The following is a 26,561-nucleotide window of genomic DNA, read 5'->3' as shown; positions in this document are numbered from 1 at the left end:
CAAACGGCAGGTTCATAAACGTTCTTCTATTATGTATCAACTGAAAAAAAACATATATTCCAAGAAACAGTTTTGAAGACACATGGAGTGGAATGTGCCTACATTTAGAGCAGAGCTTTTACAGGACCACCTGTCTCCAGCCGGCTCCCAGGGACCACTGAAAACAGCTGCTACCCTCAGAAAGACAAGATGGTGTTGTTAATGATTTCACTGAACTCTGGAATCTCATCCTCCTTGATCACCAGTGGAGGCGCAAACCTGATGATGTCACCATGGGTTGGCTTGGCCAGAAGTCCATTATCTCGAGTCTTAGAATCACCTTCCAGGCATCACGATCTTTGATTTCTTTAATAACAATAGCGTTTAATACTTCTTTTCCTCACTGGGCATGGTGGCTCACACCTCTAATGACAGCATTTTGGAGGCCTAGGCAGGTGGATCCATTGTTTTCTTAGTTGGAAATGATCCTGGCATTTAGTGAGTACCTATTACTTAATCTGACATAATGTAACTTTAATATTTCATCTCCATATGGTAAGAGCAAAAGAAAAAAACATCTCAAATTACATGAAAAGTTCACTTATAAACATGTATCTCAGTTACCTCATTTATTCATTTTAACAATTATACCTAGATTACTTATGAAAACTGACATATTAAACAAAGCCAGTCGGCCGGGGTCGGTGGCTCACACCTGTAATCCCAGCACTTAGGGAAGCCAAGAAGGGCAGATCACTTGAGGTCAGGAGTTGAAGACCAGCCTGGCCAACAAGGTGAAACCCCATCTCTACTAAAAATACAAAAAATTAGCCAGGTGTGGTGGCGAATGCCTGTAGTCCCAGCTACTTGGGAGGCCGAGGCAGGAGAATGGCGTGAACCCTGGAGGCAGAGCTTGCAGTGAGTCGAGATAGTGCCACTGCAGTCTGGCCTGGGCGAAAGAGCGAGAGTCCGTCTCAAAAAAAAAAATACAAAAATTATCCAGGCATGGGGACGCACACCTAGAGTTCCAGCTACTTGGGAGGCTGAGACAGGACAATCTCTTGAACCTGGGAGGCAGAGGTTGCAGCGAGCCGAGATAGCACCACTACACTCCAGCCTGGGCGACAGAGGGAGACTCTGCTCTAAATAAATAAATAAATAAAGCTAGTCCTTTGGAGTTATTTTCCTATTAAAACATTTTTATAGCCTGTAAATGTCAGGTATCCACCTGAGCAAAAACCTTAAATACATGAGTATTTTGCCAATAACTCAGAAAATACAGCTGTTTTATTACACCCACAATATTAAATTAGTCTTACTTATCAAAGAATTGCACATAAAAGACCATTCTGTTTTTAGGTTAAGTTTATGTTTCATAACCTTAAAACATCTAACAGAGACAAACATAGAACCAGTAAACCCAGCCAAAAATGTGTGCTCACAATTTTGAAAACATTTCTCATTTTATTTTACCAATAATTTTAAAACCAGCTTATTTTTCAACTACTTAATTAAGTTGCATGAACTAAATGCGTTCCAGTTAATTACTGTATATTTATATGAGTACCTATTTAAGCCAATCTGAATAGGATTCTTTACATAAGTGTTTGCCAATGATTCCAGATTTTACCATGTAGACACATTTAACATAACACATGTACATATGTATGAATACACCCAAACACAGATACGTACATAAACAAAGGTAACTTTCATTTTAGAATTTTGATTATGGGACAGTAAAACATACAAACTCACCAATTTATAAAAGACGTTGGATCTCAATTATATTTCTGACAAAATGGAAGAAGGCTAAACTTTATTTAAGATTTTTCTCCTCGATAGGTAATCTTATGAAGGTGGTGACCCAAATTTTGGGTAAAGCAGTTTGAGTTAGTTATCAACATGTTGAATTAGACAAAGAATTGTTAACTGTAAAAGTGTGACTGAATTATGTGAGGAGGCCCAAAAGATAAGAGGTATTCCAATAAGCTTTGTATAGTGTTCTCTTGGTCTCAATTCCTCATCCTTGAAGACAAGAGTGTTGTCTTTCCTTTTAGTATAGGAAGGAGATCTTTTACATGGGAATTTCATCTTTTGCTTTTAAGAAACACTACAAAGGTCAGTGATTTTATTTTATTTGTATCTGATGTCTTTCAACTGTCTTTATTTTAATAGTCAGTATGCCAGAGTAGCTGAGGAGTTTTGGAAAAAGAGTTTTGCTTAAAGAAGGAGAAAGAGGAAGAGGTAAATGAAGGAGAGGGGAAGGCTTTGGAGAAGAAAATCTCAGCTAGCTTTAGACAGTATTTTGTAGTGAGGCAGCCTTTGAGTCTTGAATGTGTTCTGGAGCCTCAAGATACCAACTGAGATAGGAGTCCCATTTGGACTGTATTATTTTAGTTCAGTTTGAGGAAAACAGACTGCGTGAATGATCCCCATAATGTTGGCACATATTACCAGCTGGCATCCCAGAAAGAGGGAACTATGTTGGCATGCCTTTGAACTTTGAGAGCCTGTGTGCAAATAAATTAATCTAGGTGATTCGGTTTAATGCCTAATACACAAAAGCCAAATTAAACTCTAAGCATGCAAACGATTCAGCAAATAAAGTACAAACTTACCAGGAAGCATGAGAAACCTTCTCTAACAGAAAAATCTCTGTAACCAGGCCTCGTAACCAGGAGGGAGAAAATCCCTCTTAAACAGGCCGTCTCTTGCTGGGTGTAGTGGTTCACGCCTGTAATCCCAGCACTTTGGGAGGCCAAGGTGGGCAGATCACTTGAGCTCAGTACTTCAAGACCAGCCTGGCTAACAGGGTGAAACCACATATCTACTAAAAAATACAAAAATTATCCAGGCATAGTGGCGCACACCTGTAATCCCAGTTACTCCGGAGGACGATGCACGAGAATCACTTGAGCCTGGGAGGTGAAGGTTGCAGTGAGCCCAGATCACACCACTGCACTGCAGCCTGTGTGACAGAGCAAAACACTGTCTCAAAAAAAGAAGAAAAGAGAAAGACAAGATAAAAAAGACAAGACAAGAAAGGAAAAGAAAAGAGGAGGTTTCATAACCAGGAGAGAGAGAAAGACCCTTCCTAACAAATTCCCAAATAAAACTGAACTCAACTCAACAAATGGCAGTTTGATCCAAGAAAGACTCACCAGGGGGGAAAGAGGCAACCAGAAAAGCAAAAGCTCAAGGGGACCAAGTGCGCAGACCTCACGCCATAGTTCCAGAGGTCATTGATATCTCCAAGGTGAGTCAGCTTCGGACCCTATTTCTGACACCACAAATATCAAAATCAAAGACTATGGAGATGAATCTCTTTTTTTAACTACAATATTAAGGATGTTATATTATGTTTTTATTTTTGTTTTTTGTTTTAAGACTGGGTCTTACTCTGTCGCCCACCCTGGAGTGCAGTGGCACAATCTCGGCTCACTGCAACCTCTGCCTCCCCGACTCAGCCTCTGGAATAGCTGGGATTGCAGGCATGCACCACCACATCCAGCTAATTTTTGTATTTTTTTGTGGTGACAGGGTTTCACCCGTTGTCCAGGCAGGTCACGAACCCCTGGGCTCAAGCGATCCACCGGCCTCAGCCTCCCAAAGGGCTGGGATTACAGGGTGAGCCACCACGCCAGGCCATGAATCTCTAAACATTTTATTTGAGAATCATAGAATTGTAATCTGAGGCATACACACAAACTGGCTGGTCTTTGGTATGTCCAAAGAACAAAGAGAAAGTTGAGAGTTTTATTAGAAACAGAAAGTTACCTATATTTTTTAAAGCAAGTCCATTGGTACCAGAGAAGCTTTCAGGAGCTGGAAGCTCTGATTGGTGAGTGCGGACAATAGGTAAAACAAGCCTTAGAGTCATTGCAGGTTGTTTCAGCAGTTACTAGGTAAAAGTGGTCTTAGGGTGGCAGCAGGCCATTTCAGCCACCAGCCTTGCGGAAAATTCAATTCTTTGAGCAGGTGCAATGTGCCCTGAGTGCTTTTTCCCCTGGCCACACAACTCCGACATAGTTGTATATTTCAAGAATGAGTCAATTCAGGTGGGTTGTGGTGGAGCACGCCTGTAATCACAGCACTTTGGGAGGCCAAGGCAGACAGACGGCTTGAGGTCAGGAGATTGAGACCAGCCTGGTCAACATGGCAAAACCCTGTCTCTAGTAAAAATACAAAATTAGTCAGGTGTGGTGGTACGTGGCTGTAGTCCCAGCTACTCAGGAGGCTGAGGCAGGAGAATCGCTTCAATCCAGGAAGCTGAGGTTTCAGTGAGCCGAGATCATGCACTGCACTCCAGCCTGGGTGACACAGCGAGACTTCATCTCAAAAACAAAACAAAACAAAACAAAACAAAAAAACAAAACAAACAAAAAAAACTAAGAGGGACTCACTTCACATAATCAACTTTCACAATGGTTAAAGCAGAGTCCTGCTTAGCAATGCACAAAAATTCTCCTTCGTGATCCATTCATTTTACTGCTGTTGACTTTCTTGCTTTTGCTTTCAGACAGACACTCTCCTTTGACCAAACTTGAGTCGGGCTCCTCTGAGTCCTGTTTCTCACTAGGTCCCAACCTCGGGCTCTGTCCTTCATCCAGGGACTCTGCCCATTTAGCCTGTTTCAGCAAAAATCCTGTCAAGTCAGTTTAGCCAGAATCCCCCTGCACACCTGAGTTTTCCTCCAAGTAATTTCCCATCTTCTGACCCCCTGCTCCTACTCCCTGACTACAAATCCCCACTTGTCCTTGTGGAGTTGAAGTCGATCCCAATATCACTCTCCCACTGTAAGACCCCATTGCAGTGGTCCCTGCGCCTATCACAGTAGTCCCCCCTCTGAGTAAAATTGTCCTTACGATCTTTCTTTTTTTTTTTTTTTTTTTTTCAGAGACAAAGTCTCACTCTGTAACTCAGGCTGGAGTGCAGTGACCCAATCCTAGCTCACTGCAGCCTCAAACTCCAGGGCCCAAGCAACCTTCCTGCCCCAGCTTCCCGAATAGCTGGGACTATAGGTACGCACCACCAAATCCAGCCATGTATATATATATATATATATATATATATATATATATATATATATATATATTTTAATTCTCTACAGACCCAGGAACTTGATATGCCCATCTAATTTTTGAGTTTTTTGTAGAGACGGGGTTTTGCCATGTTGCCCAGGCTGGTCTTGAACTCCTGGGTTCAATCAATCCTCTTGCCTCAGGCTCCCAAAGTGCTGGGATTACAGGAATGAGCCACTGCAGCTGGCCCTTCCTTGCAGTCTTTAATAAGCGCAATAAATACTTGTTTGCTTTAACATTTCCCTCTATCTTCAATCTCCTGAAGTCATATGGCTGACATTGTCTTTACTCCACCTGGTATAAAAATTCCTTTCTTTCGTCGGGTGCAGTGGCTTACGCCTGTAATCCCAGCACTTTGGGAGGCCAAGGCAGGCAGATAACCTGAGGTCAGGAGTTCCAGACCAGCCTGGCCAAAATGGCAAGACCACATTTCTACTAAAAGTACAAAAATTAGCCAGGCGTGGTGGTGTGCGCCTGTAGCCCCAGCTACTCAGAAGGCTGAGGCAGGAGATTTGCTTGAACCCAGGAGGCAGAGGTTGCAGCGAACTGAGATCATGCCACTGCACTCCAGCCTGGGTGAGAAAGCGAGACTCTGTCTCAAAAAAAAAAAATCATTTTTTTCAACACCTTGGAATTATTACACCATTGTATCCTTGCCTCCAGTGTAGTATTTGAGAGATCCGATGTCAGTTTAATTATTTTTCCTCTGTAAGTAACCTGCTATTTCTCTCTGATCGTTTTTAAAATATTTTTTCTTTGTCTTTCACAATTTTACATTTCACTTTTCCTGTGTGTGTGTTTGTACTATAATACCTTTAAATCTTAAGTCATTTTTTTAAATCTGAGAAATTCTCATTGATTATTTATTTAAATACACTCTCCTTTTTAATGACTATATTCTCTTCTTATAAGGCTACTATTAGATGTGTTTTGACATTTATTCTTCTGTCCTCTCTATCCTCTCTATTAATTAACTTTTCTTTCATTTACTTCATCTCTATCCATTACCGATTACTTTTATGAATTCTTTAGACGCATTTCCTCAGCTCAGTAATTGCTTTTTCAACTATATCAGTTTTAACATCCAATCTATTCTGCTGAATTATTTATTTAAGCAGTTAATGTTTTCATATCCAATCTATCCAATAGGTTTTCTATTTACTTATTTATTTATTTATTTGAGACAGAGTCTTCCTCTGTCGCCCAGGCTGGAGTGCAGTGGCACGATCTTGGCTCACTGAACCTCTGCCTCCCAAGTCCAAGCAATTCTCCTGCCTCAGCCTCTTGAGTAGCTGGAACCACAGGCATGTGACACTATGCCAGGCTAATTTTTGTATTTTTGGTGGAGACGGAGTTTCACCTTATTGGCCAGACTGGTCTTGAACTCCTGAACTCAAGGGATCCACCTGTCTCGGCCTCCCAAAGTGCTGGGATTACAGGTGTGAGCCACTGTGCCTGGCCTTTTTTTTTTTTTTTTTTTTTTCAGAGTTTCACTCTTGTTTCCCAGGCTGGAGTGCAATCGTGTGATCTCACCTCAATGCAACCTCCACCTCTCAGGTTCAAGTGATTCTCCTGCCCCAGCCTCCTGAGTAGCTCGGGTTACAGGCGTGCACCACCAAATTCTATCATTCACTAGCATCTGTATCCATTCCTTGAACACCAAAAGAACTTATCTTTTCTTTCCTGTCCCTGCTCCCATCTTCCAAGTTTATAATACCAGGAATTTTAGTTCAAGACTCTAATTTTTAAATTTTTCAATCTAAAGTTTAAACTTTTCAATAAATTTTACTATTTTTCTCCTCACCACTGCTTACTGAAATCACCTCCTTCCTCCTAAATTTAGTTTTCCCTTCTCACAGGACTGTATGCCAATAATTATTTCTGAAGGGTCTATGCGTCATGAATTTTCTGAAATATTTTTCCCCTCATTCTGGATTATCCTGGCTGTGTATAGATATCTAGGTTCAACTTTTTTTTATTGTTTGTTCTTGTTTTGTTTTTTTGAGACAGTGCCTGGCTCTGTCATCCAGGCTGGAATGCAATGGCACAATCTCGGCTCACTGCAATCTCCACCTCCCAGACTCAAGCAATTCTCCTGCCTCAGCCTCCCAAGCTGGGACTACAGGCATGTGGCACCACACCTGGTTACTTGTATTTTTTGTAGAAGTGGGTTTCGCCTCGTTGGCCAGGCTGGTCTCAAACTCCTGAGCTCAAGCGAGCATCCGGTCTTGGCGCCCAAAGTGCTGGGACTACAGGCATGAGCCACTGCACCTGGCCCAAAGTTATTTTAAATCAGCTCCTTGAAAAACTTCTCCATTGCATTCTCTCTTCTCTTTTTCTCTCTGGGACCTTTCAGGATTTTATCTTTATCCTAGAAATTTTACCCCGAGGGGATTTGTGTGTGTGTGTGCTCCTGCGTGCGCAGGTGTGTGTGCACGTGTGGGTTAGTCAGGCTCAGAACTAGGTGGCTCTTTTCAGTTTGAAGATTCATGTCTTTCTTCAGTTGGGAAAATTCTAGAACAAGTAGTGCCTTCTCTCCAGTCTTTCTATTTTTTTTTTTTTTTTCATTTTTGAGATGGAGTTTTGCTCTGACACCGAGGTTGGAGTGCAGTGGCAAGACCTCAGCTCACTGCAACATCTGTTTCCTGGGTTCGAGTGATTCTCCTGCCTCAGCCTCCCAAGTAGTTGGGATTTCAGGCGCCCACCACCACACTGGGCTAATTTTTGTATTTTTAGTAGAGACGGGGTTTCACCATGTTGGACAGGCTGGTCTCGAACTCCTGACCTCAGGTAATCTGCCTGCCTTGGCCTCCCAAAGTGTTGGAATAACAGGCGTGAGCCACAGCGCCCGTCCCAGTCTTTCTATTCTCTACCTCTGGATCTTCTATTGGATGAACGTTGAAAGTTCTTGGATCTCTTCTCCATTTCCTTTATTATTTTCCTTTCGTAATTTCTATTTCATAATCCTTTTCTGCTATATGATAAAGTAGTGCCATGCCTGAACACATTTTTTCATTGGGTTGTTCCAGTTTCTCTTATTGATATGGAAAAGCTTTGTTATATATTAGAGATGGTTACTGTTAATTTATTGGGGATGCTTCATTTTCCCCAAAATTTGCCTTTTTTTTTTTTGAGATGGAGTCTCACTCTGTTGCCCAGGATGGAGTGCAGCGGTGCGATCTCGGCTCACTGCAAGCTCCACTTCCCAGGTTCACGCCATTCTCCTGCCAGGTTCATACCATTCTCCTGCCTCAGCATGCTGAGTAGCTGGGACTACAGGCACCCAGCACCACACCCAGCTAATTTTTTGTATTTTTAGTAGAGACGGGGTTTCACCGTGATAGCCAGGATGGTCTTGATCTGCTGACCTCGTGATCTGCCTGCCTTGGCCTCCCAAAGTTCTGGGATTACAGGCATGAGCCCCTGTGCCTGGCCTAAAATTTACCTTTTTAAATAGTTTTATATGGTATCTTTTGACTTAGATGACACTTTAATTTTTACATCTTTAAATATGTCAGATTCATTGTTTATAGCCTTGGTGTAATGTCAGGAAGTGCCTATGCCAACTCAAGATGTCTTACACTGTAATATTTTCCTAAAATTTCATCTAGTTCTTTATGACTTCACGTTTTCACATTTAAGTCTCTGAATTTTTAGAATTTATTATTTTATGTGGTTGAAAGTAAGGATTTAATGTTTATTTTTACAAATGGATAGACACTTGTCAACAATCCTTTATTATACAACCCATCTTTTGCCCACTGTTTGGAGATGCGTGCTGAAGTTTGTATATAAATTAGTCTGTTTCTTGACTTTTTATTTTGTTTCACTAATTAATCTATTTCTATGTATATTCATTTTTGATTGCTGCTGTAACAAATTGTCAATAGCTAAGACAACACTGGGCCCAGTGGCTCATACCTGTATTCCCAGCACTTTGGGAGGCTGAGACAGGCAGATCGCTTGAGGTCAGGAGTTTGAGACCAGCCTGGCCAACATGGCAAAACCCTGTCTCTACTAAAAATACAAAAAGTAGCTGGTGTGGTGGCGTGCACCTGAAATCCCAGCTACTTGGGAAGCAGAGACAGGAGAACCGCTTGAACACGGTAGACAGAGGTTGCAATGAGCCGAGATCACCCCACTGCCCTCCAGCTTGGGCGACAAAAGTGAGACTCCATCTCAAAAAATATTTATATATCTAAGACAATTTTTGAAAAAGAAGAATAAGATGGGAGGAATTGCTCTACCATATTTCAATACTTCTTATACAGCTACAGGAATCAAGACTATATACTATTGGGAGAAAAATAGACACATAGATCACTGTAACAAAATAGAAATCCTAGAAATAGCCCCACACTGATTTTTTACCAAGAGACAAAAATAGGGAAAGATCCTCTGCTTAACAAATGGTGCTGGGGCAGTTGCAGAGCGATAGGCCAAAAAAAAAAAAGGCCTAATCTTCATAACTTTATACAAAAAAGTAAGTCAAGTGGATCATAGATTTAAATCTAAAATATAAAACTATAAAAGGCCGGGCATGGTGGCTCAAGTCTGTAATCCCAGTACTTTGGGAGGCCAAGGTGGGCGGATCACGAGGTCAGGAGATCGAGACCATCTTGGCTAACACAGTGAAACCCTGTCTCTACTAAAAATACAAACGAGTTAGCCAGGCGTGGTGGCAGGCACCTGTAGTCCCAGCTACTCGGGAGGCTAAGGCAGGAGAATGGCGTGAACCCGGGAGGTGGAGCTTGCAGTGAGCCGAGATCGTGCCATTGCACTCCATCCTGAGCAACAGAGAGAGACTGAATCTCAAAAAACAAACAAACAAAAAAAACTAAAAAAAAAGTTTTACAAGAAAATACAGGAGAAACGTCTGAGATCTAGGGCATAGTGAATGGTTCAAAAATCATAATACATAAGAAAAGAATGAATTAGATTTCATCCAATGTAAAACTTTTGCTCTGCAAGAAATCTTGTTAAAAGGATGAAAAAATAGGGTATGATCTGAAAGAAAATGTTTGCAAACCACATATCCAAGAAAGGACTCACATCCAGAGTATGTAATGGATACGTATAGTGCTCTCAAAACTCAACAGTAGGCTGAGCGTGGTGGCTCACATTTGTAATCCCAGCACTTTGAAAGGTCGAGGTGGATGGAGGGCAGATCCCTTGAGGCCAGGAGTTCAACACCAGCCTGGGCAACATGGCAAAAAACCCATCTCTACTAAAAATACAAAAATTAGACAAGCATGATGATGCGTGCCTGTAATCCCAGCTACTCTGGAGGCTGAGGCACTAGAATCACTTGAACCTGGGAGGCGGAGGTTGGAGTGAGCCAAGATCGTGCCACTGCACTCCAGCCTGGGTAACAGAGCAAGACTCTGTCTCAAGAAAAAAATAATAATAAAAACCTCAATGATAAAAAATACAAACAAATAGTCCAATTAGAAAATCATGAAAAGATACTAACATACATTTCACTGAAGAGGAAATAAGCAAATAAGCACATGGAAAGATGTTCAACACTCATTTGCTTCACTAGATGCAAAATAACACCACGATGAGGTATCACTACACACTTATTAAAATAGCTAAAATAAAAGACATAGTGACAACACCAAATGGTGACGAGGATGCAGAGAAACTGGACACCTCATTAAGTGCTGCTGGGAAGGTAAAATCTTACAGCCACTCTGGAAAGCAGTTTGGTAGTTTCTTATAAAACTAAACAATGCAGTGACCATACAATTCAACAATTACACTTCAGAGAAATTAAAATGTATGCCCATCCAGAAACTTGTACATAATTGTTCATAGCAGCTTTACTTGTAATAGCCAATAGCTGGAAATAATCAATATGTCCTAAAATAAGTGAATGGTCAAACTGTGGTACATCCATCTCCTGGAATACTACTCAGCAATAAACATGAACTATTGTCAGGGCACAGTGGCTCACCCTGTTATCACAGCACTTTGGGAGGTTGAGGCGGGCGGATGATGACGTCAGGAGTTCAAGACCAGCCTTGCCAGTATGTTGAAACTCCGTCTTTACTACTAATACAAAAATTACCTGGGCGTGGTGGCGCGCACCTGTAGTCAGAGCTACTCGGGAGGCTGAGGCTGGAAAACTGCTTGAACCCGGGAGGTGGAGGTTGCAGTGAGCCGAGACACTGCACTCTATCCTGGGTGACAGAGTGAGACTCTGTCTCAACAACAACAACAACAACAACAACAACAACAACAACAATGAACTATTGATGCACAAATATCAATATCTTGGAGGAATCTCCACGGAATTATGCTGAGTGAAATAAGCTGTAAAACGTTATATACTATAAGATTTCACTTGTACAGCATTGTAGAAAAGACAAAATTGTGGAAATGAAAAACAGATTTGTGGTTGCCAGGGATTAGGGATGGCGGATGGGAGGAGAGTATTACTAAAAATGAGTAGCACAAGGGATAGCATTGTGGTGATGAAAATGTACTGTACATTTTTTTTTTTTCAAGAGGGATTCTCACTCTGTCTGCTAGGCTGTAGTGCAGTGGCACGCTCTCGAGCTCACTGCAACCTCTGCCTCCCGGGTTCGAGCTATTCTCCTGTCTCAGCCTCCCATGTAGCTGGGACTACAGGCGGGTGCCACCATGCCTGGCTAATTTTTGTACTTTTAGTAGAGACGGGGGTTTCTCCATGTTGGCCAGGCTGGTTTCAAACTCCTGACCTCAAGTGATCTGCCCACCTCGGCCTCCCAAAGTGCTGGGATTACAAGTGTGAACCACTGCACCCGGCCATGTTCTGTCTCTTTTTTTTTTTTTTTTCTGAAATATAAGCTTTGTTTAAAATGTAAAGAAATATTAAAAATAAACTTTTTTTTACAAATTATAATCAAGCACTCAAAACAATTTAGGAATGTTAAACACTAATTCTTAATTCAAAATAATGACATCCATAGACTATCCTGGTGTTGGTCAATATAAAGTTTACTTAATATTAGTATTTTATAGGCTGGGCGCAGTGGCTCACACCTGTAATCCCAACACTTTGGGAGAGTGAGGCGGGCGGATCACGAGGTCAGGAGATCAAGACCATCCTGGCTAACACGATGAAACCCTGTCTCTACTAAAAATACAAAAAATTAGCCAGGCGTTTTGGTGGGCACCTGCAGTCCCAGCCACTCGGGAGGCTGAGGCAGGAGAATGGCGTGAACCCAGGAGGTGGAGCTTGCAGTGAGCGGAGATCGAGCCACTGCACTCCAGCCTGGGCGACAGAGCGAGACTCTGTCTCAAAACAAAAACAAAAACAAAACAAAACAACTAGTATTTTTTATATGCTTAACCATTGATCCTTCCTAAAATTCAATGAAAACAATGATTTGACTTTACAAGGTGAAGCCTTTTATGTAATACGCTAGAGATAACTTTTTCAAATACAAAACCTTTATACCAGCAAGGAAATTATAAAAACATATATAAAGTATACTGAAGGATGTGATTTAAAGGCTGTCTGTATATATAGATATGTTTCACCTTATAAAGTACACATGCACATCAAAACACTTTCACTAAATATAGATGCCATTACCTTCTCTTACTTAACATTACAAAGCAAATGGCAGGTTCATAAACATTGTTCTATTATGTATCAACTGAAAAAACACATATACACAAAAAGATTTTGAAGACACATGGGAGTGGAATGTGCCTACATTTAGAGCAGAGCTTTTACAGGACCACCGGTCTCCAGCCGGCTCCTAGGAACCACTGAAAACAGCTGCTACCCTCAGAACAACAAGATGGTCTTGTTAATGATTTCACTGGACTCTCGGATCTCATCCTCCTTGATCACCAGCAGAGGTGAAACCTGATGATGTCACCATGGGTGGGCTTGGCCAGAAGTTCATAATCTCGAAGTCATAGACACACCTCCCAAGCATTACAGTCTATGGTTTCTTTAATAACAATAGCATTTAATAATTATTTTCCTCCTGGGCACAGTGGCTCACGCCTGTAATCCCAACACTTTGGGAGGCTGAGGCTGGTGGATCGCCTGAGGTCAGGAGTTCGAGACCAGCCTGGCCAACATGGCGAAACCCCGTCTCTACTAAAAATACAAAAATTAGCCAGGCATAGTGGCGCGTGCCTGTAATCCCAGCTACTCAGGAGGCTGAGGCAGGAGAATCGCTTGAACCCAGCAGGCAGAGGTTGCAGTGAGCCAAGATTGTACCATTGCACTCCATCCTGGGCAACCAGAGTGAACCTCTGACTCAAAAAATAATAATAATAATAATAATAATAATAATAATAATAATAATTCTGTTCCTTTTATGGCAGTCACACCATCAGAAGGTAGCTTCATGGGTTCATTTCTCAAGATAATACCCATTTTTTTTCTGCATTTTCAGCAAGATTTTCTTCTTCTAAAACCTCAAGGGCTGCGATGGTCACTCAGCAGCCTAGTGGATTGCCACCGTATGTGGACCCATGTTCCCCTGGCTTAATGGTCAGCATTATGCCATTGTCCCACAGCACTGCAGACACAGAGTATCAACCCTCAGAAAGGGCCTTTCCAAGGAGGACTATATCAGGTCTGACATTTTCATGATCGACAGCCAGCCATCTACCAGTTCTGGCCAATCCTATCTGTATTTCATCAGCAATGAACAGAACCAAGCTGGGAGCATGAGATGAGACGAGGGTAAGTTAAAATATCACAAAGCTCACTGTTCTTACGGAGATGCAGCTGGTCTCTCTCTCTTTCTTTCTCTTTTTTTTTCAGTCTTGCTCTGTCGCCCAAACTGGAGTGCAGTGGTGTGATCTAAACCACTCCTGTGGTTTTGAGGCCAAGGTGGGAGGATTGCTTGAGCCCAGGAGGTTGATACCAGCCTGGCCAACAAAGCGAAAGCCTGCCTCTCCTAATAAATAAATAAATAAATAAATAAATAAATAAATAAATAAATAAAAATAAAAATGAGCAGAGCAGAATGGCACACGCCTATAGTCCTGAGGCCGAGGTGGAAGCATCTTCTGAGCCTAAGAGATTGAGGCCAGCCTGGGCAACATATCGAAACCCGGTTTCTACTAAAACGAAACAAAACAAAACAAAAAATAGCCTGGGCAGGGTGGTGCATGGCTGTAGTCCTGAGGCGGGAGAATCCCTTGAGCCCAGGAGCTTGATGCCGGCCTGGCCAACATAGGGAAACATGGTTTCTTTTTTTTTTTTTTTTTTGAGACGGAGTCTCGCTATGTCGCCCAGGCTGGAGTGCAGTGGCGCAATCTCTGCTCACTGCAGGCTCCGCCTTCCGGGTTCACGCCACTCTCCTGCCTCAGCCTCTCCGAGTAGCTGAGATTACAGGCGCCCGCCACCACGCCCGGCTAATTTTTTGTATTTTTAGTAGAGACGGGGTTTCACCGTGGTCTCGATCTCCTGACCTCGCGATCCGCCCGCCTCGGCCTCCCAAAGTGCTGGGATTACAAGCGTGAGCCACCAAAAAAAAAAAGCGTAGGCCGGGTGGTGCATGCCTGCTGTCTCGAGGCTGTGGCGGAAGGATCCCTTGAGCCCAAGACGATGAGACCAGCCTGGCCAACATAGCAAAACCTGGTTTCTACTTAAAAATAAAAAAAAAAAAAGCGTGGGCAGGATGGTGAATGCCTGTAGTCCCGAGGCCGAGGTGGGAGGATCGCTTGAGCCCAGGACGTCAAGACCAGCCTGGCCAACACAGCGAAACCTTCTCTATTAAAAAATCAAAAAATAAAAAATATTAGTGGGGGTGGGGTGGTTCACTCCTGTAGTCCCGAGACGGAGGCGGGAGGATTGGCCAAGGCAGATGTAACCAATACCACTATCACATCCCATAAGTAAATACATTTTTCTCTCTCCAGGGCTACAGGTAAAGGATGGTAATTGTGCGCACCTTACTTTGATTCCCTTTCAAAAATGTAAGCAGAGGTTGGAGGGCCTTGGATTGTTTTTTCAGTGGCGACAGATATAGAAGCCACTGAAGAATGAACTCCACGACTAAGTATAGCAAACCTCCGCAAATGTGCTAGTTTGGAAAACATTGTGTCTTTCAAGTAGAAAAATCACAGATTGACTACTTTTTTCTTCCCACAGTTCAGACTAGAATACAGATTTTTAACCCAAGATCCAGGAACGGTCTTCAGAGAGATCAAAATCTGACAGCTCCTGAGGACCACCCACTTTTTCGCAGTGGCGACAAAGTGTGGCTGGAGGAGGAGACATTATTCTGCAATGTCACTGCCGAAGGATGATGGACCAATCAGGGCAGTTAGTGAGCTCCATCTGGCCAATTAGAAGTCAGAACAGTAGGCAGAACAAGCCAAGCGGATGTGGCTTCTATCAGTCCAGGCTCCAGGGACAGAACCTTTTCAAAGTAGGGGTGGAGACTCTAATTTTCCCGCCTAAAGCATCCCCTGGGATTGGCTACTTTAAGTTCAGAGTACGCATGCTCTGACGCTCTCTCCATTCCTCCATACTCAGAGTACACGTCTGATTTTCTCTTTCGATTCTTCCAAAATCTGAGTAAGCATACACTGATTTTCTTTTTCCATTCTTCCTACCCCTCCCCTTCTCTGCAATGCATTTGCTATCTAGTTTTAATAAGGAATGTATATGAGGCAGGCCGCCATCTTAAATCTTTCCTGTCAGTTTCTAACCGCCATCTCAAATCTTTCCTGTCAGTTTCTAACTTTTTCAGGTAAGGGATTTTTCCTAGGAACTCTGTAGTAACTTAAGAAATTTGGGCCGGGCGTGGTGGCTTACACTTGTAATCCCTGCACTTTTGGAAGCCACAGCTGGTGGATCGCCTGAACCCAAGAGGCGGAGGTTGCAGTGAGCCATGATCACGCCAGTGCACTCCCGACTGGGCAACAGAGCGAGAACCTGTATGGAAAAAAAAAAAAAAAAGCTCTCTCAAATCTTTCCTTCTGGGCTCAAGTGATCCTCTCGCCTAGGCCTTGGGACTACAGGCGCGCACCACCCCGCTTCTAAATTTTGTTTGTTTGTTTTTTTTAGTAGAGATGGTTTTGCTACGTTTGTGAGCCTGGTCTCAAGCTCCTGGGCTAAGGTGATCCACCCACCTTGGCCTTCCAAAGTGCTGGGATGGTACAGGCCTGCTCCACCAACTCCAGCTAACTTTTTGTATATTTTGTAGACAGGGGTTTTGCTGTGTTTTCCAGCCTGGTCTCGACCTCCTGGGCTCAAGCGACCTGCACGCCTCGGCCTCGCAAACTGCTGGGATTACAGGTGTGAGCCACTGCTCCTGGCTGATTGCTGCATCTTGAAATGCCCCACATTCTCTCTAAGTGATGGCGGGCTCTTGAAGTCTCAGAAATTCTAGCTCTCTTCCTTCTAATAATTTACAAATCACCCAGTAATAGCCTCTGAACACGTTAATATTAGCGATGCTCATTTCTCTTCAACAGAACCGAACCCCCCATCCCTCTGCCTGATCAGATCCATCACCAAAGAGACCACGTTATCTCTGGGACTAACTTCCCTTCCTTTATTTATTGAGTGGGGGTGTCAGCATGCCCCCACTGAATAAAATTACACAGTCATGTCCCTGCCTCCCCCACAAGGGTCTGTACATCTTTCAGGGTAAGCCTAGCCCCAGGGAAACTACTAACAACATTAGCCAACCCCCTCCCAAAGACTCAAGGCTGCTTTGCCCATAGGAAACCTGTCATCCCCTATCAATACTTCTCCCAGAGACCCCTGGCTCCCTGTTTTCATCTGACTTCTCCCCATGTCCTTACTCAGGGACAGATAAGTCCCGGATGGAGAAATGCAGCAGCTGATCCAGGTGACTGAGTGTGGCCGGCCTTCACTGATTTCTCCCTCCATAGGATCAAAGGTCCTGCGGCTGGAAAGTCTCAATCTGTTTCTCTTGCAGGTCAGACTGCTCCCAGTGCCATGAATGGAGACGACGCCTTTGCAAGGAGACCCATGGTTGGTGCTCAAATGCCAGAGAAGATACAAAAGGTGAGGTGACCTGGAGGGGGCAGAGTAGTGGCCCAGGGGACAGTGTGGGGTGACCAGGTTTCTGAGGAGGGGAGGACAGAGATACTGGGGACAAGGAGCAGGGTCTCAGGGGAGATTTGGATCCTTGGGAGCCTCCCACCCTCGCTCTGTCATCACCTAGCATCCCTGGAGACAAATCTGTGACCTTGCACTACATTTGGTGACTCTCAGTCCATTCTGGAAGGTGGGAAGAGAGCCAGCCAGCAGCATTAAAGCCCTACTGTGTCGCAGGGGTGAAGCTAGGGAAGTTCTCTCGTGTTCTGTCAGTTAGCCATGGCATCAACCAGGAAGGATTATCATCCCCACTTCCCAGATCCAGCACACAGGAAGCGGCTCCAGCTGAATGGCAGACATGCCTAGCTGAGTCCCTGCCATAATTCCTTTTTTTTTTTGTAGGCCTTTGATGATATTGCCATATACTTCTCTAAGGAAGAGTGGGAAAAGATGAAAGCGTCGGAGAAAATCATCTATGTGTATATGAAGAGAAAATATGAGGCCATGACTAAACTAGGTAACAGAAAGTTCTAGGAACAGAGAAGTCTGGGGACACATGAGCATCCCTTTTCCTGCTTTGACTACTTCTTAGGCTGCAGAAAGTACCTCACATTTTCCTTTTGTGCAAGGAAAAATCGCAAGGCAACTTCTGGGTTTTCTGCTCTTCTGTATCCTATCAGGGCTGAGGGCAGGGACTGGCCACAGTGGAGCTTATACCTGGATCCTGCACATTTCTCTCCCTTAGGCTTCTATTCTGATGAGCCCAACTGTCTCTGTGGCATCTGGGCAACCCACCTACCCCCACCCCACACACACCCACCCTATCTTCTCTCAGCTTGTCTCTTTCTCTTTTTTTTTTTTGAGTCAGAGTCTCACTCTGTCACCTAGCCTAGAATGCAGTAGTGCAATCATAGCTCACTGCAGCCTTGAATTCCTGGCCTCAAGCAATCCTCCAGCCTTAGCCTCCCAAAGTGTTGGTACTACAGATGTGAGCCACCATATGAGGCCCAAGCTTGTCTCTTAAGGAATAAACATTTTGCTTCTCTCTAGGTTTCAAGGCCACCCTCCCATCTTTCATGCGTCATAAACGGGCCATAGACCTCCAGGGGAATGATTTTGATAATGACCATAACCGTGGGCATCAGGGTGAGTAGATGGGAAGGGGCTGGAAAGGGTCTCCCCAAGCCCAATCGCTTTTCAGCTCAGCTACCTGGAAAGATCCTCAGGCATTTGTTCCCTCATACACATCAGGGCTGAGTGAAAAAAAACATTGCATGCAGAAAGTTAACTACAGAGGTCATTCATATAAAATTTTAAAACATGCAAAACAAGAATATATATTTTTATGGATAATAAGTAAATGGTAAATGTATACAAACATGAATGTGAATAAAAAGCCATCAAATTAAGGTGACTGGCTGTAAGTGGAGGAGGGAGGGAGGGCAGGGATTGCTGAGTGCTGCACACACAGCTTCAGCTGTGACTTGTTGATAGTGTGTTTTGTTTGTTTTTGTTTTTGAGATGGAGTTTCACTCTTCTCGGCCAGGGTGGAGTGCAATAAGGCAATCTCAGCTCACTCCGACTTTCAGCTCCTGGGTTCAAGTGATTCTCCTGCCTCAGCCTCCCAAGTAGCTGGGGTTACAGGTGTGTGCCCCCACACCCAGCTCATTTTTTAATTTTTGGTAGAGATGGGGTTCCACCATGTTGGCCAGGCTGGTCTCAAACTTCCTGACCTCAGGTGATCCACCTGCCTCAGCCTCCCAAAGTGCTGGTATTACAAGTGTGACCTATCACATCCGGCCTGTTTGCAGTATTTCTAATATTCTGAATAAATAAATCAGACCTAACATAGCTGTGGGGTAATGTTGAGATCCGACTGGACTCAATATTATTCCCCATACTTTTCTGTGTGTTTGAAATATTTCTTTTTTAAAGGACATGTTGTTCTTCCTAAGCACTGTTAATGAATCAAAAGACAGTTAAGAAAATGTTACAAGAGAAAAAAAAAAGAAAGAAAATGTTAAAACTGTAGATCCACCAAAAACTCCGAGAGGTTGTTTCATTAACAGCATGTAGGTATTGGATAGGTATCTTAGGAGTGACGGTGATGAACACATTATGTAATAAGCATTGCTGTTTCTCTGTATTTTATCAAAACCAAATAGTCTTCTCATTCCCAAAGAACCCTGATTCTCCGTGATGAGCTTGGAAGTGAGTTTGAAAGAGTGATCCCTCATCCAACACACAGAGAGCTTTCCCACTTGTCAGAGAGCAGAGATAACATAGGGTGAAAAAAGACAGGTTCTTGGGTAGAGATCTTTGTGCATTTCAGGAATATAAAGGGGACATATGTATTTACTTGATCTTCTACTCTGACAACATAATTATAAGACAAGGTCAGAATGTCCAAACCGTCTCCAATAGACCTATTACTCGCCAACTAAACAGGCCAGATTCTACAATCTCCCACAATCACTACAAGAGGTCTGAAAAGCCAGTGCTTGAGTATCTGCCAAGTTTTTGACATTAAAGGAGTGTCTTTATACTGAAAATATTTCAGAGCCACTGGACCAAATCATTCATGGTTCATCACACATTCAACAGCTTAATTCACATACCATAAGATTCACACATTTTAAGTGTACAATGATTTTCAGTTGTTGTACATCTTGAGTGGATACAGTTCAGATTCCTAAACAATCAATTTAACTATTTGGGAAAAAGTAAAAGATATGTAATGGAATAAGATGACACTGTGATGGGGTGTAGTCCCCATGTGATAAACCATGAGATGGAAAATTCTGAATTGATGCCAGCAATAAATGCACCAACCATGACTAAACATAATTCAGAAGCAAATCTGAAATAACTCCTCAACAATGAGTGGACTCATAACCCTCTGCTGCAGAATACCCAGATGCGACAGAAGTCTCTCTAGAGTTTGGAAATCTTTACCAACAACGAAAAATTCTGATGTATTCTCTTTCAGTTGAACGTCCTCAGATGACTTCAGGCACGCTCCAGGGAATCTTCCCGAAGGTGAGTATCTCTCAAATCTAAAGGACCAGAGAACCTTTGTCCCTCCACGGATGTGAACACTGGGAAGAGTAAGAGAATATCAAAAATGCCCTCACTGCTTTCTTCTCCCCATGTCTATCACAACACCTGATGTAGCACTGACAGCTTGATAATACCAACAGTTGTGATTGTTAATACCTCTTTTGTTTTCATAGTGATGCCAGATACTATTTCAAGCAGTTCACATGGATTAATGTATTTAATCCTTAAGAATACATTGTTTCTAGTATCTCCGAATAATAATGAGTCACACACTTCAGTTTTCATCCATATGAAAGTCATGTGACTTGGCACAAATCTTCTAAGTTCTCTGAGCTCCAGATTCCTGGTCCATGAAATGGAAGGAAAGAATCATAGTTCATGTTTTAGATTATAGCTATCAGCAACATAATAATAATAAAATGAGGCTATCTGGGTACAGAGATGTTAAAGAATTTTTCTGAGGCGCAGCGGCAGTGGTAGTCTAATCCAGAGCTCCAAGCCATTTAAAGTTCATTCACGTTTGCATTTGTTATGAAGTTCAGATGTTGCTCACTAGGGCTTCACCCCATAGGGCCTGCTGGTGCTTCCATTGAGACACCCAGTCTCGCAACAGGAAGGACCAGCTGGCCTCTGCTCTGTTACTGGGGCCACTTGCATGGCTTAGGAATCACTGACTGTTGGCCCCTCCCTACTGTGAGCTCCTTGATGGCCTTGTGTGCACCTGGGGCATCTGGGAAGCCCCAGTCCCAGCCCAGGGGATCCCTCGGAGGCCCCTGAATGAGTGATCCCAGAAGTGCAGATTCAACTCTGGTTTGGAGGGTAAAGGGATCTGGGAGTTGGGTTGCCAGTGTGGAGACTGAATTCAAAGAAGGATTGTGAAAGGTATTAATTGTTATTATTACTACATTTAAAGAGTGTTTACAAGCTCAGAGGGGACTTTCCTGTAGCCTATTTTACATGTATGGTTCACTATTTCATAAGGGAGGAAGCTGAATTAAAAGTAGCTTAAGAGCCGGGCGCAGTGGCTCACGACTGTAATCCCAGCACTTTGGGAGGCTGAGGCAGGCAGATCACGAGGTCAAGAGATCGAGACCATCCTGCCCAATATGGTGAAACCTCGTCTCTACTAAAAATACAAAACTTAGCGGGGCGTGGTAGTGCTTGCCTGTAGTCCCAGATACTCTGGAGGCGAAGGAAGGAGAATCGCTTAAATGTGGGAGTCGGATGTTGCCTTGAGCCGATATCATGCCATGGCACCCCAGTTTGGCGACACAGCGAGACTCTGTCTCAAAAAAGAAAAAAAAGTAGCTTAAGATTGTTGGTCAGCGACACATCCCAATGCAACCAGAATTATGGGCACCACCTCACTGAATTCCACATTCAATTGGTGCCTCGGTAGGGTAGTATGTCATATCTGGTACTACTTTGTTTGCTGCCTAGATTAATTTCAGCAAACCATTTCTTTCCCTCTCCCTTCTTTGTATTCATCTCCCCACACCATCTTTCCCAGCAGTGTTTTGTCGCCTCTCTATGTTTTTATATTTACTCTCCCAGCAGCTGTCTACAAGCTTATATGGGATCGCTTGTATTTTACAGAACCTCTTCCCTTTGTAGACCTTGTGAATTCTTAGAGTGCTACTCTTCTCCAAATCATCTGTATATCACACTCTCAATTACATGGAAATTTTTGCTGTTTGCAAGAATGTCAGTCCTAAAAGAGTGGGAAGATAAGCATTCTATCCCTGGAAACCATATTCACTTAGGCCATTCCCTTCCCTTCTAACCTTGCCTCCCAGGTTTCTCCTAATTTAGGCCTGTGTAACTCTCCCAGTGTTGTTGAGAACACTGAATAAGCTAATGCATATGAAGACCCTTTGTAAGCTCTAAAGCACTATAGAAATGTCACTCGTACTGTTTATCTGTGACCTTCACATTATAAAGATCACCCCCGAGAAGCCAGCAGAGGAAGGAAGTGATTCGAAGGGAGTGTCAGAAGCATCTGCCCCACAGAACCATGGGAAACAGCTGTGCCCCCCGGGAAATCCAAGTACCTCTCAGAAGATTCACGAGACATCTGGTAAGAGGAAACGATTTGGGAACAACCCCTCTGGCTTCCCTGGCTATGTTGAGGTGTGTGGACTGGGTGTGTGGCATGGATCCCAGACAAGCCCGGGTCCAGGCTGGGGTGAGGAGCTCACCCAGCTCCAGATGAGATGTTAGACGTGACCTCCTGAGACACAGACTGGAGTTCTCATCCACACAAAAACCACGTGACTTGGGGCAAGTCTTCCAAATTTTCTCAGCTCCAGATTCCCAGTCCATAAGATGGAAATAAAGAATCACAGTTCATAAATTGTTTAGAGGCATTAAATTTAATCTAGAAGGCCTGATGACATGAACGGTGCTCAGGCGATTCTATCTGTGATAACCTGGGATCATATCTTACTCAGCTCAATGCCTGATACCCAGTACAGGTGTACTTCAGAGATATTGCAGGTTCGGTTCCAGACCACTGCAATAAAGTGAGTCACACGCATTGTTTTTTTGGTTTTGCAGTGCATACAAACATTATGTTTACACTATACTGCAGTCTACTAAGTGTGCAAAGCGTTATGTCTAAAAATGTACATACCTTAATTTTAAACTAATTCATTGTTAAAATGCTAACAATCTTCTGAGCCTTCAGTGAGTCACTCTTTTTGCTGGTGGAGGGTCTTGCCTGGGTGGTGATGGCTGCCGGCTGATCAAGGTGGTGGCTGCTGAAGGCTGGAGTGGCTGTGGCAGTTTCTTAAAAGAACACAACAGTGAAATTTGCCACATCGATTAGCTCTCCCTTTCATGAAGGGTTTCCCTGTAGTATGTGATGCTATTGGACAGCATTTTACCCACAGGAGAACTTCTTTCAAAGTTGGAGTCAATCTCCTCTAGCTATGAAAGTCCTAGATGGCATCTGCTTCCAATAGAAGGCTATTTAATCTACATTGAAAATCTGTTGTTTGGTGTAGCCACCTTCATCAGTGATCTTAGCTAGATCTTCCGGATAACGTTCTGCAGCTTCCCCATCAGGGTTTGCTGCTTCACCTTGCACTTTTATGTTATGGAAACGGCTTCATTCCTTAAACCTCATGAACCACCCTCTGCTAGCTTCACACGTTTCTCCTGCAGCTTCTTCACCTCTCTCAGCTTTCATGGACTGGAATAGAGTTCTGGTCTTGCTCTGAATTAGACTTTGGCTTAAGGGAATGTTGTGGCTGGTTTCGTCAAATATCCTGACCACTCAAACTTCCTCTATTTGAGCAGTAAGGCAGTTTTGCTTTCTTCTTCGTGTGTTCACTGGAGTATTAGTATTATTATTTCCTTCAAGAACTTCTCCTTTGCATTCACAGCTTGGCTGTTTGGTGGAAGAGGCCGAGCTTTCAGCCCGTCTTGGCTTTCAGCAGGCCTTCCTCACTAAGCTTGGCCATTTCTAGCTTGTGATTTAGAGTGAGAGACATGCGACCCTTCCTTTCATTTCAACACTTAGCGGCCATTGTAAGGTTGTTAATAATCCTCATTTCAGTATTGCTGCGTCTCAGGAAATAGGGAGGCCCAAGAAAAGGAAGAGAGACGCGGAACAGCTCATCGGTGGAGCAGTCAGAACACACACAACATTGGTCGATTAAGTTTGTCAACTTCTGTGGGTGCAGTTCATGGTACCCCCAAAACCATTACACACAACAGGGTGACTATAGTCAATAATAACTTAACTGTACATTAAAAAAACTAAAAGAGTCTAACTGGATTGTTTGTAAGGCAAGGAGAAATGCTTGAGGATGGATACCCTATTTTCCATGATGTGATTATTATGCATTGCATGCCTGTATCAAAGCATCTGATGTACCCCATAAGAATATACACCTACTGTGTACCCACAAAATAAAGAACAAAAATTATTTTAAAACACTAAAAACAATAAAAACAATTGTAGTAATAATATCAAAGCTCACTGATCACATATCACTATAACGGATATAATAATAATGGAAAAGTGTAAAATTGGTGAGAATTTCCAAAAAAAAAATTGCAGCACCTGCGAAGCAGTATGAACATGAGGTGCAATAAAACAAGGTATGCCTGTGTGCCCTTAACAAATACGTGCTGGATTAAAGGAGGTATGGGTGAATGTTCCCGTAAGTGAAGAGGTTGGGAATCTAAGCCTGAGAAGAGAAGGAGCCAGAAGCTAAAACTTTAATTGGCATTTGGCCTATATTGGTGTGGGTCTAAGGTCTCAGCCTCTCTAAGCCAGAGAATGTGAAAAACTGGATAAAGAAGGCCTATGGGCACTTGGGAGGGGGAGGCATCTCCTGTTTTTGAGTAAACAGAGCCTAACACTCTCCAACCTACCCAATCCTCACTTTCCAACTCTTCTCCATCATAGGACCCAAAAGGGGGGAACATGCCTGGACCCACAGACTGCGTGAGAGAAAGCAGGTGGTGATTTATGAAGAGATCAGCGACCCTGAAGAAGATGACGAGTAACTCCGTGAGTGAACCTTCGGCTCACGCCCCACATCCCTGCAGATGTGCTACTCTGTTATGGTACTGGTATCCCATCTGTCACTTGCTCCCCAAATCATTCCCTTCTTATAATTTTCTAGGGTACATCATTGGGGCTGAATGATGAGATTTCCCATGCTCTTTCTACTCCCTGCCCTGTATATATCCAGGGATCCTCCCTACCCAGGATGCTGTGGGCTCCCAAACCCCAGGTCAGCCCTGATATGTGGCGACACCTTCCTCTAGCCTAGGAATTGATAACCCAGGCGAGGAAGTCACTGTGGCATGAAGAGATGGTTCACTCTGAGGAACCGTGGAAGGCACGTGCAGGTGCTGAGATAGGGCAGAATAGGAGTGTGCAGGGTCTGCAGGTCAGGAGGAGTTGAGATTGAGTTGTCACGTGGTGGGAACTCACTGCCACTTACTTTCCTTCTCTCTTCTTGCCTCAGCCTCGGGGATATGACACATGCCCATGATGAGAAGCAGAACGTGGTGACCTTTCACGAACATGGGCATGGCTGTGGATCCCTCGTCATCAGGTGTATAGCAAGTGAAAGCAAGTGTTCACAACAGTGAAAAGTTGAGTGTTATTTTTCTTAGTGTGACAAGAGTTTGATGTTAGCGTTCACACTGTATTTTCTTACACTGTGTCATTCTGTTAGATATTAACGTTTTCACTGATGAGCAAGACATGCTTAATGCATATTTCGCTTTGTGTATCCATGCACCTACCTCAGAAAATAAGTATTGTCAGGTGTTCTCTGCATAGAACAGCACTACCCTCCTCTCTCCCCAGATGTGACTACTGAGGGCAGTTCTGAGTGTTTAATTTCAGATTTTTTCCTCTGCATTTGCACACACACACAAACCACACCACACTACACACACACACACACACACACACACACCAAGTACCAGTATAAGCATCTCCCATCTGCTTTTCCCATTGCCATGCATCCTGGTCAAGCTCCCCTCACTCTGTTTCATGTTCAGCATGTACTCCCCTCATCCGATTCCCCTCTGTCAGTCACTGACATTTAATAAACTTTTGCAAACGTTCCCCAGTTGTTTGCTCCTCTCATTATTGTGCATACAGCTCTGCACAGGTGTGTGAATATTTCTTTAGGAAAGATTCTTAGAAGCGGAATTGCTGTGTCAAAGGAGTCATTTATTCAACAAAACCCTAATGAGTGCGTCCTCGTGCTGAGCGCCGTTCTAGGTGCAGGAGTGACATCAGGGAACAAGGCAGACAGAAGTTCCTGACCCCTGTTCTGGAGGAGGATGTTTCCAGTTGTTGGGTTTTGTTTGTTTGTTTGTTTGTTTCTTCTAGAGATGGGGTCTTGCTCTGTCCAGGCTGGAGTGCAGTGGCATGATCATAGCTCAATGCAGCCTTGAACTCCTGGGCTCAAGCAATCCTCCCTCCTCAGCCTCCAGAGAAGCTGTGACTACACGCATGCACCATCATGATCCACTAATTTTTTTAGGTTTTGTCAAGAAAGTCTTGATCTGTTACTCAGGCTGGTCTCAAAGTCCTGGGCCAAAGCGATCCTCCCACCTTGGCCTCCTAAGTACTAGGATTACAGGAGTGAGTCACCATGCCTGGCCCCCATTTTTTTTTTTTTTGATAGAGACTATACACTTCAGTCCTGGAGCGGGATTCTGCAGCAGGTGGTTGGGCATCTTGGCCTTTGCTCTCTGAATGATTTTCGGGTTCAAGGTCTGGGATGGTCCATTTGGGAGTATGTGGGAGGAGACACAGATGAAATCGTCATCTGGGGAACGTGAAGGAATGAGGAAGACGCGTGCACTGTAGACCCTGTGATGGACAGGGAATAGAAGAGTCCATTTAATCTCCATGCAGGGGA

At 43.6% G+C, this 26,561-nt stretch overlaps 3 protein-coding genes and 1 pseudogene across 5 annotated transcripts in view; 2 read left to right on the top strand and 2 right to left on the bottom strand.

Moving 5' to 3' along the window:
* Positions 1–26,561, bottom strand: part of LOC129476248 (protein SSX4-like) — a 132,576-nt gene that overhangs the window by 20,281 nt on the left and 85,734 nt on the right. The gene's annotated exons all lie outside the window — the stretch shown is intronic.
* On the bottom strand, positions 177–15,366 carry LOC129475303 (ornithine aminotransferase, mitochondrial-like; annotated as a pseudogene).
* On the top strand, positions 15,500–25,755 carry LOC129476247 (protein SSX2-like). 3 transcript variants are annotated; one of them, XM_055269014.1, is made up of 9 exons: positions 15,500–15,606; positions 16,979–17,067; positions 17,503–17,617; positions 18,151–18,246; positions 20,090–20,139; positions 22,102–22,237; positions 23,736–23,813; positions 24,578–24,682; positions 25,146–25,755. In XM_055269014.1, exons 2-8 carry the CDS (start codon positions 16,999–17,001, stop codon positions 24,676–24,678), a joined length of 645 nt encoding a protein of 214 aa, XP_055124989.1. In that variant the 5' UTR covers positions 15,500–15,606; positions 16,979–16,998; the 3' UTR covers positions 24,679–24,682; positions 25,146–25,755. The 3 variants fall into 3 exon arrangements, with proteins under 3 accessions (XP_055124989.1, XP_055124986.1, XP_055124990.1); XM_055269011.1 differs by having other exon boundaries at positions 23,736–23,881; XM_055269015.2 differs by lacking the exon at positions 23,736–23,813 and having other exon boundaries at positions 15,527–15,606.
* The window catches only part of LOC129475302 (uncharacterized), a 177,343-nt gene continuing 166,321 nt past the window's right edge, over positions 15,540–26,561 (top strand). Inside the window, exon 1 of the mRNA XM_055267422.1 lies at positions 15,540–15,606. The gene's annotated coding sequence lies outside the window, so the exon portion shown is untranslated. The remainder of the gene's footprint in view (positions 15,607–26,561) is intronic.

Source organism: Symphalangus syndactylus, chromosome X, assembly GCF_028878055.3.
Source record: "Symphalangus syndactylus isolate Jambi chromosome X, NHGRI_mSymSyn1-v2.1_pri, whole genome shotgun sequence".
NCBI lineage: Eukaryota > Metazoa > Chordata > Mammalia > Primates > Hylobatidae > Symphalangus > Symphalangus syndactylus.
This window is presented reverse-complemented; position numbering and strand designations above follow the sequence as displayed.

Excerpts from the sequence above, each read along its gene's own strand:
- LOC129476247 (XM_055269011.1), top strand. The coding sequence starts at position 16,999 with ATGAATGGAGACGACGCCTTTGCAAGGAGACCCATGGTTGGTGCTCAA. Across the intron at positions 17,618-18,150 it reads TGAGGCCATGACTAAACTAG|GTTTCAAGGCCACCCTCCCA; the intron begins GTAACAGAAAGT and ends GCTTCTCTCTAG. Across the intron at positions 22,238-23,735 it reads GAAGATTCACGAGACATCTG|GAAATAGGGAGGCCCAAGAA; the intron begins GTAAGAGGAAAC and ends GCTGCGTCTCAG.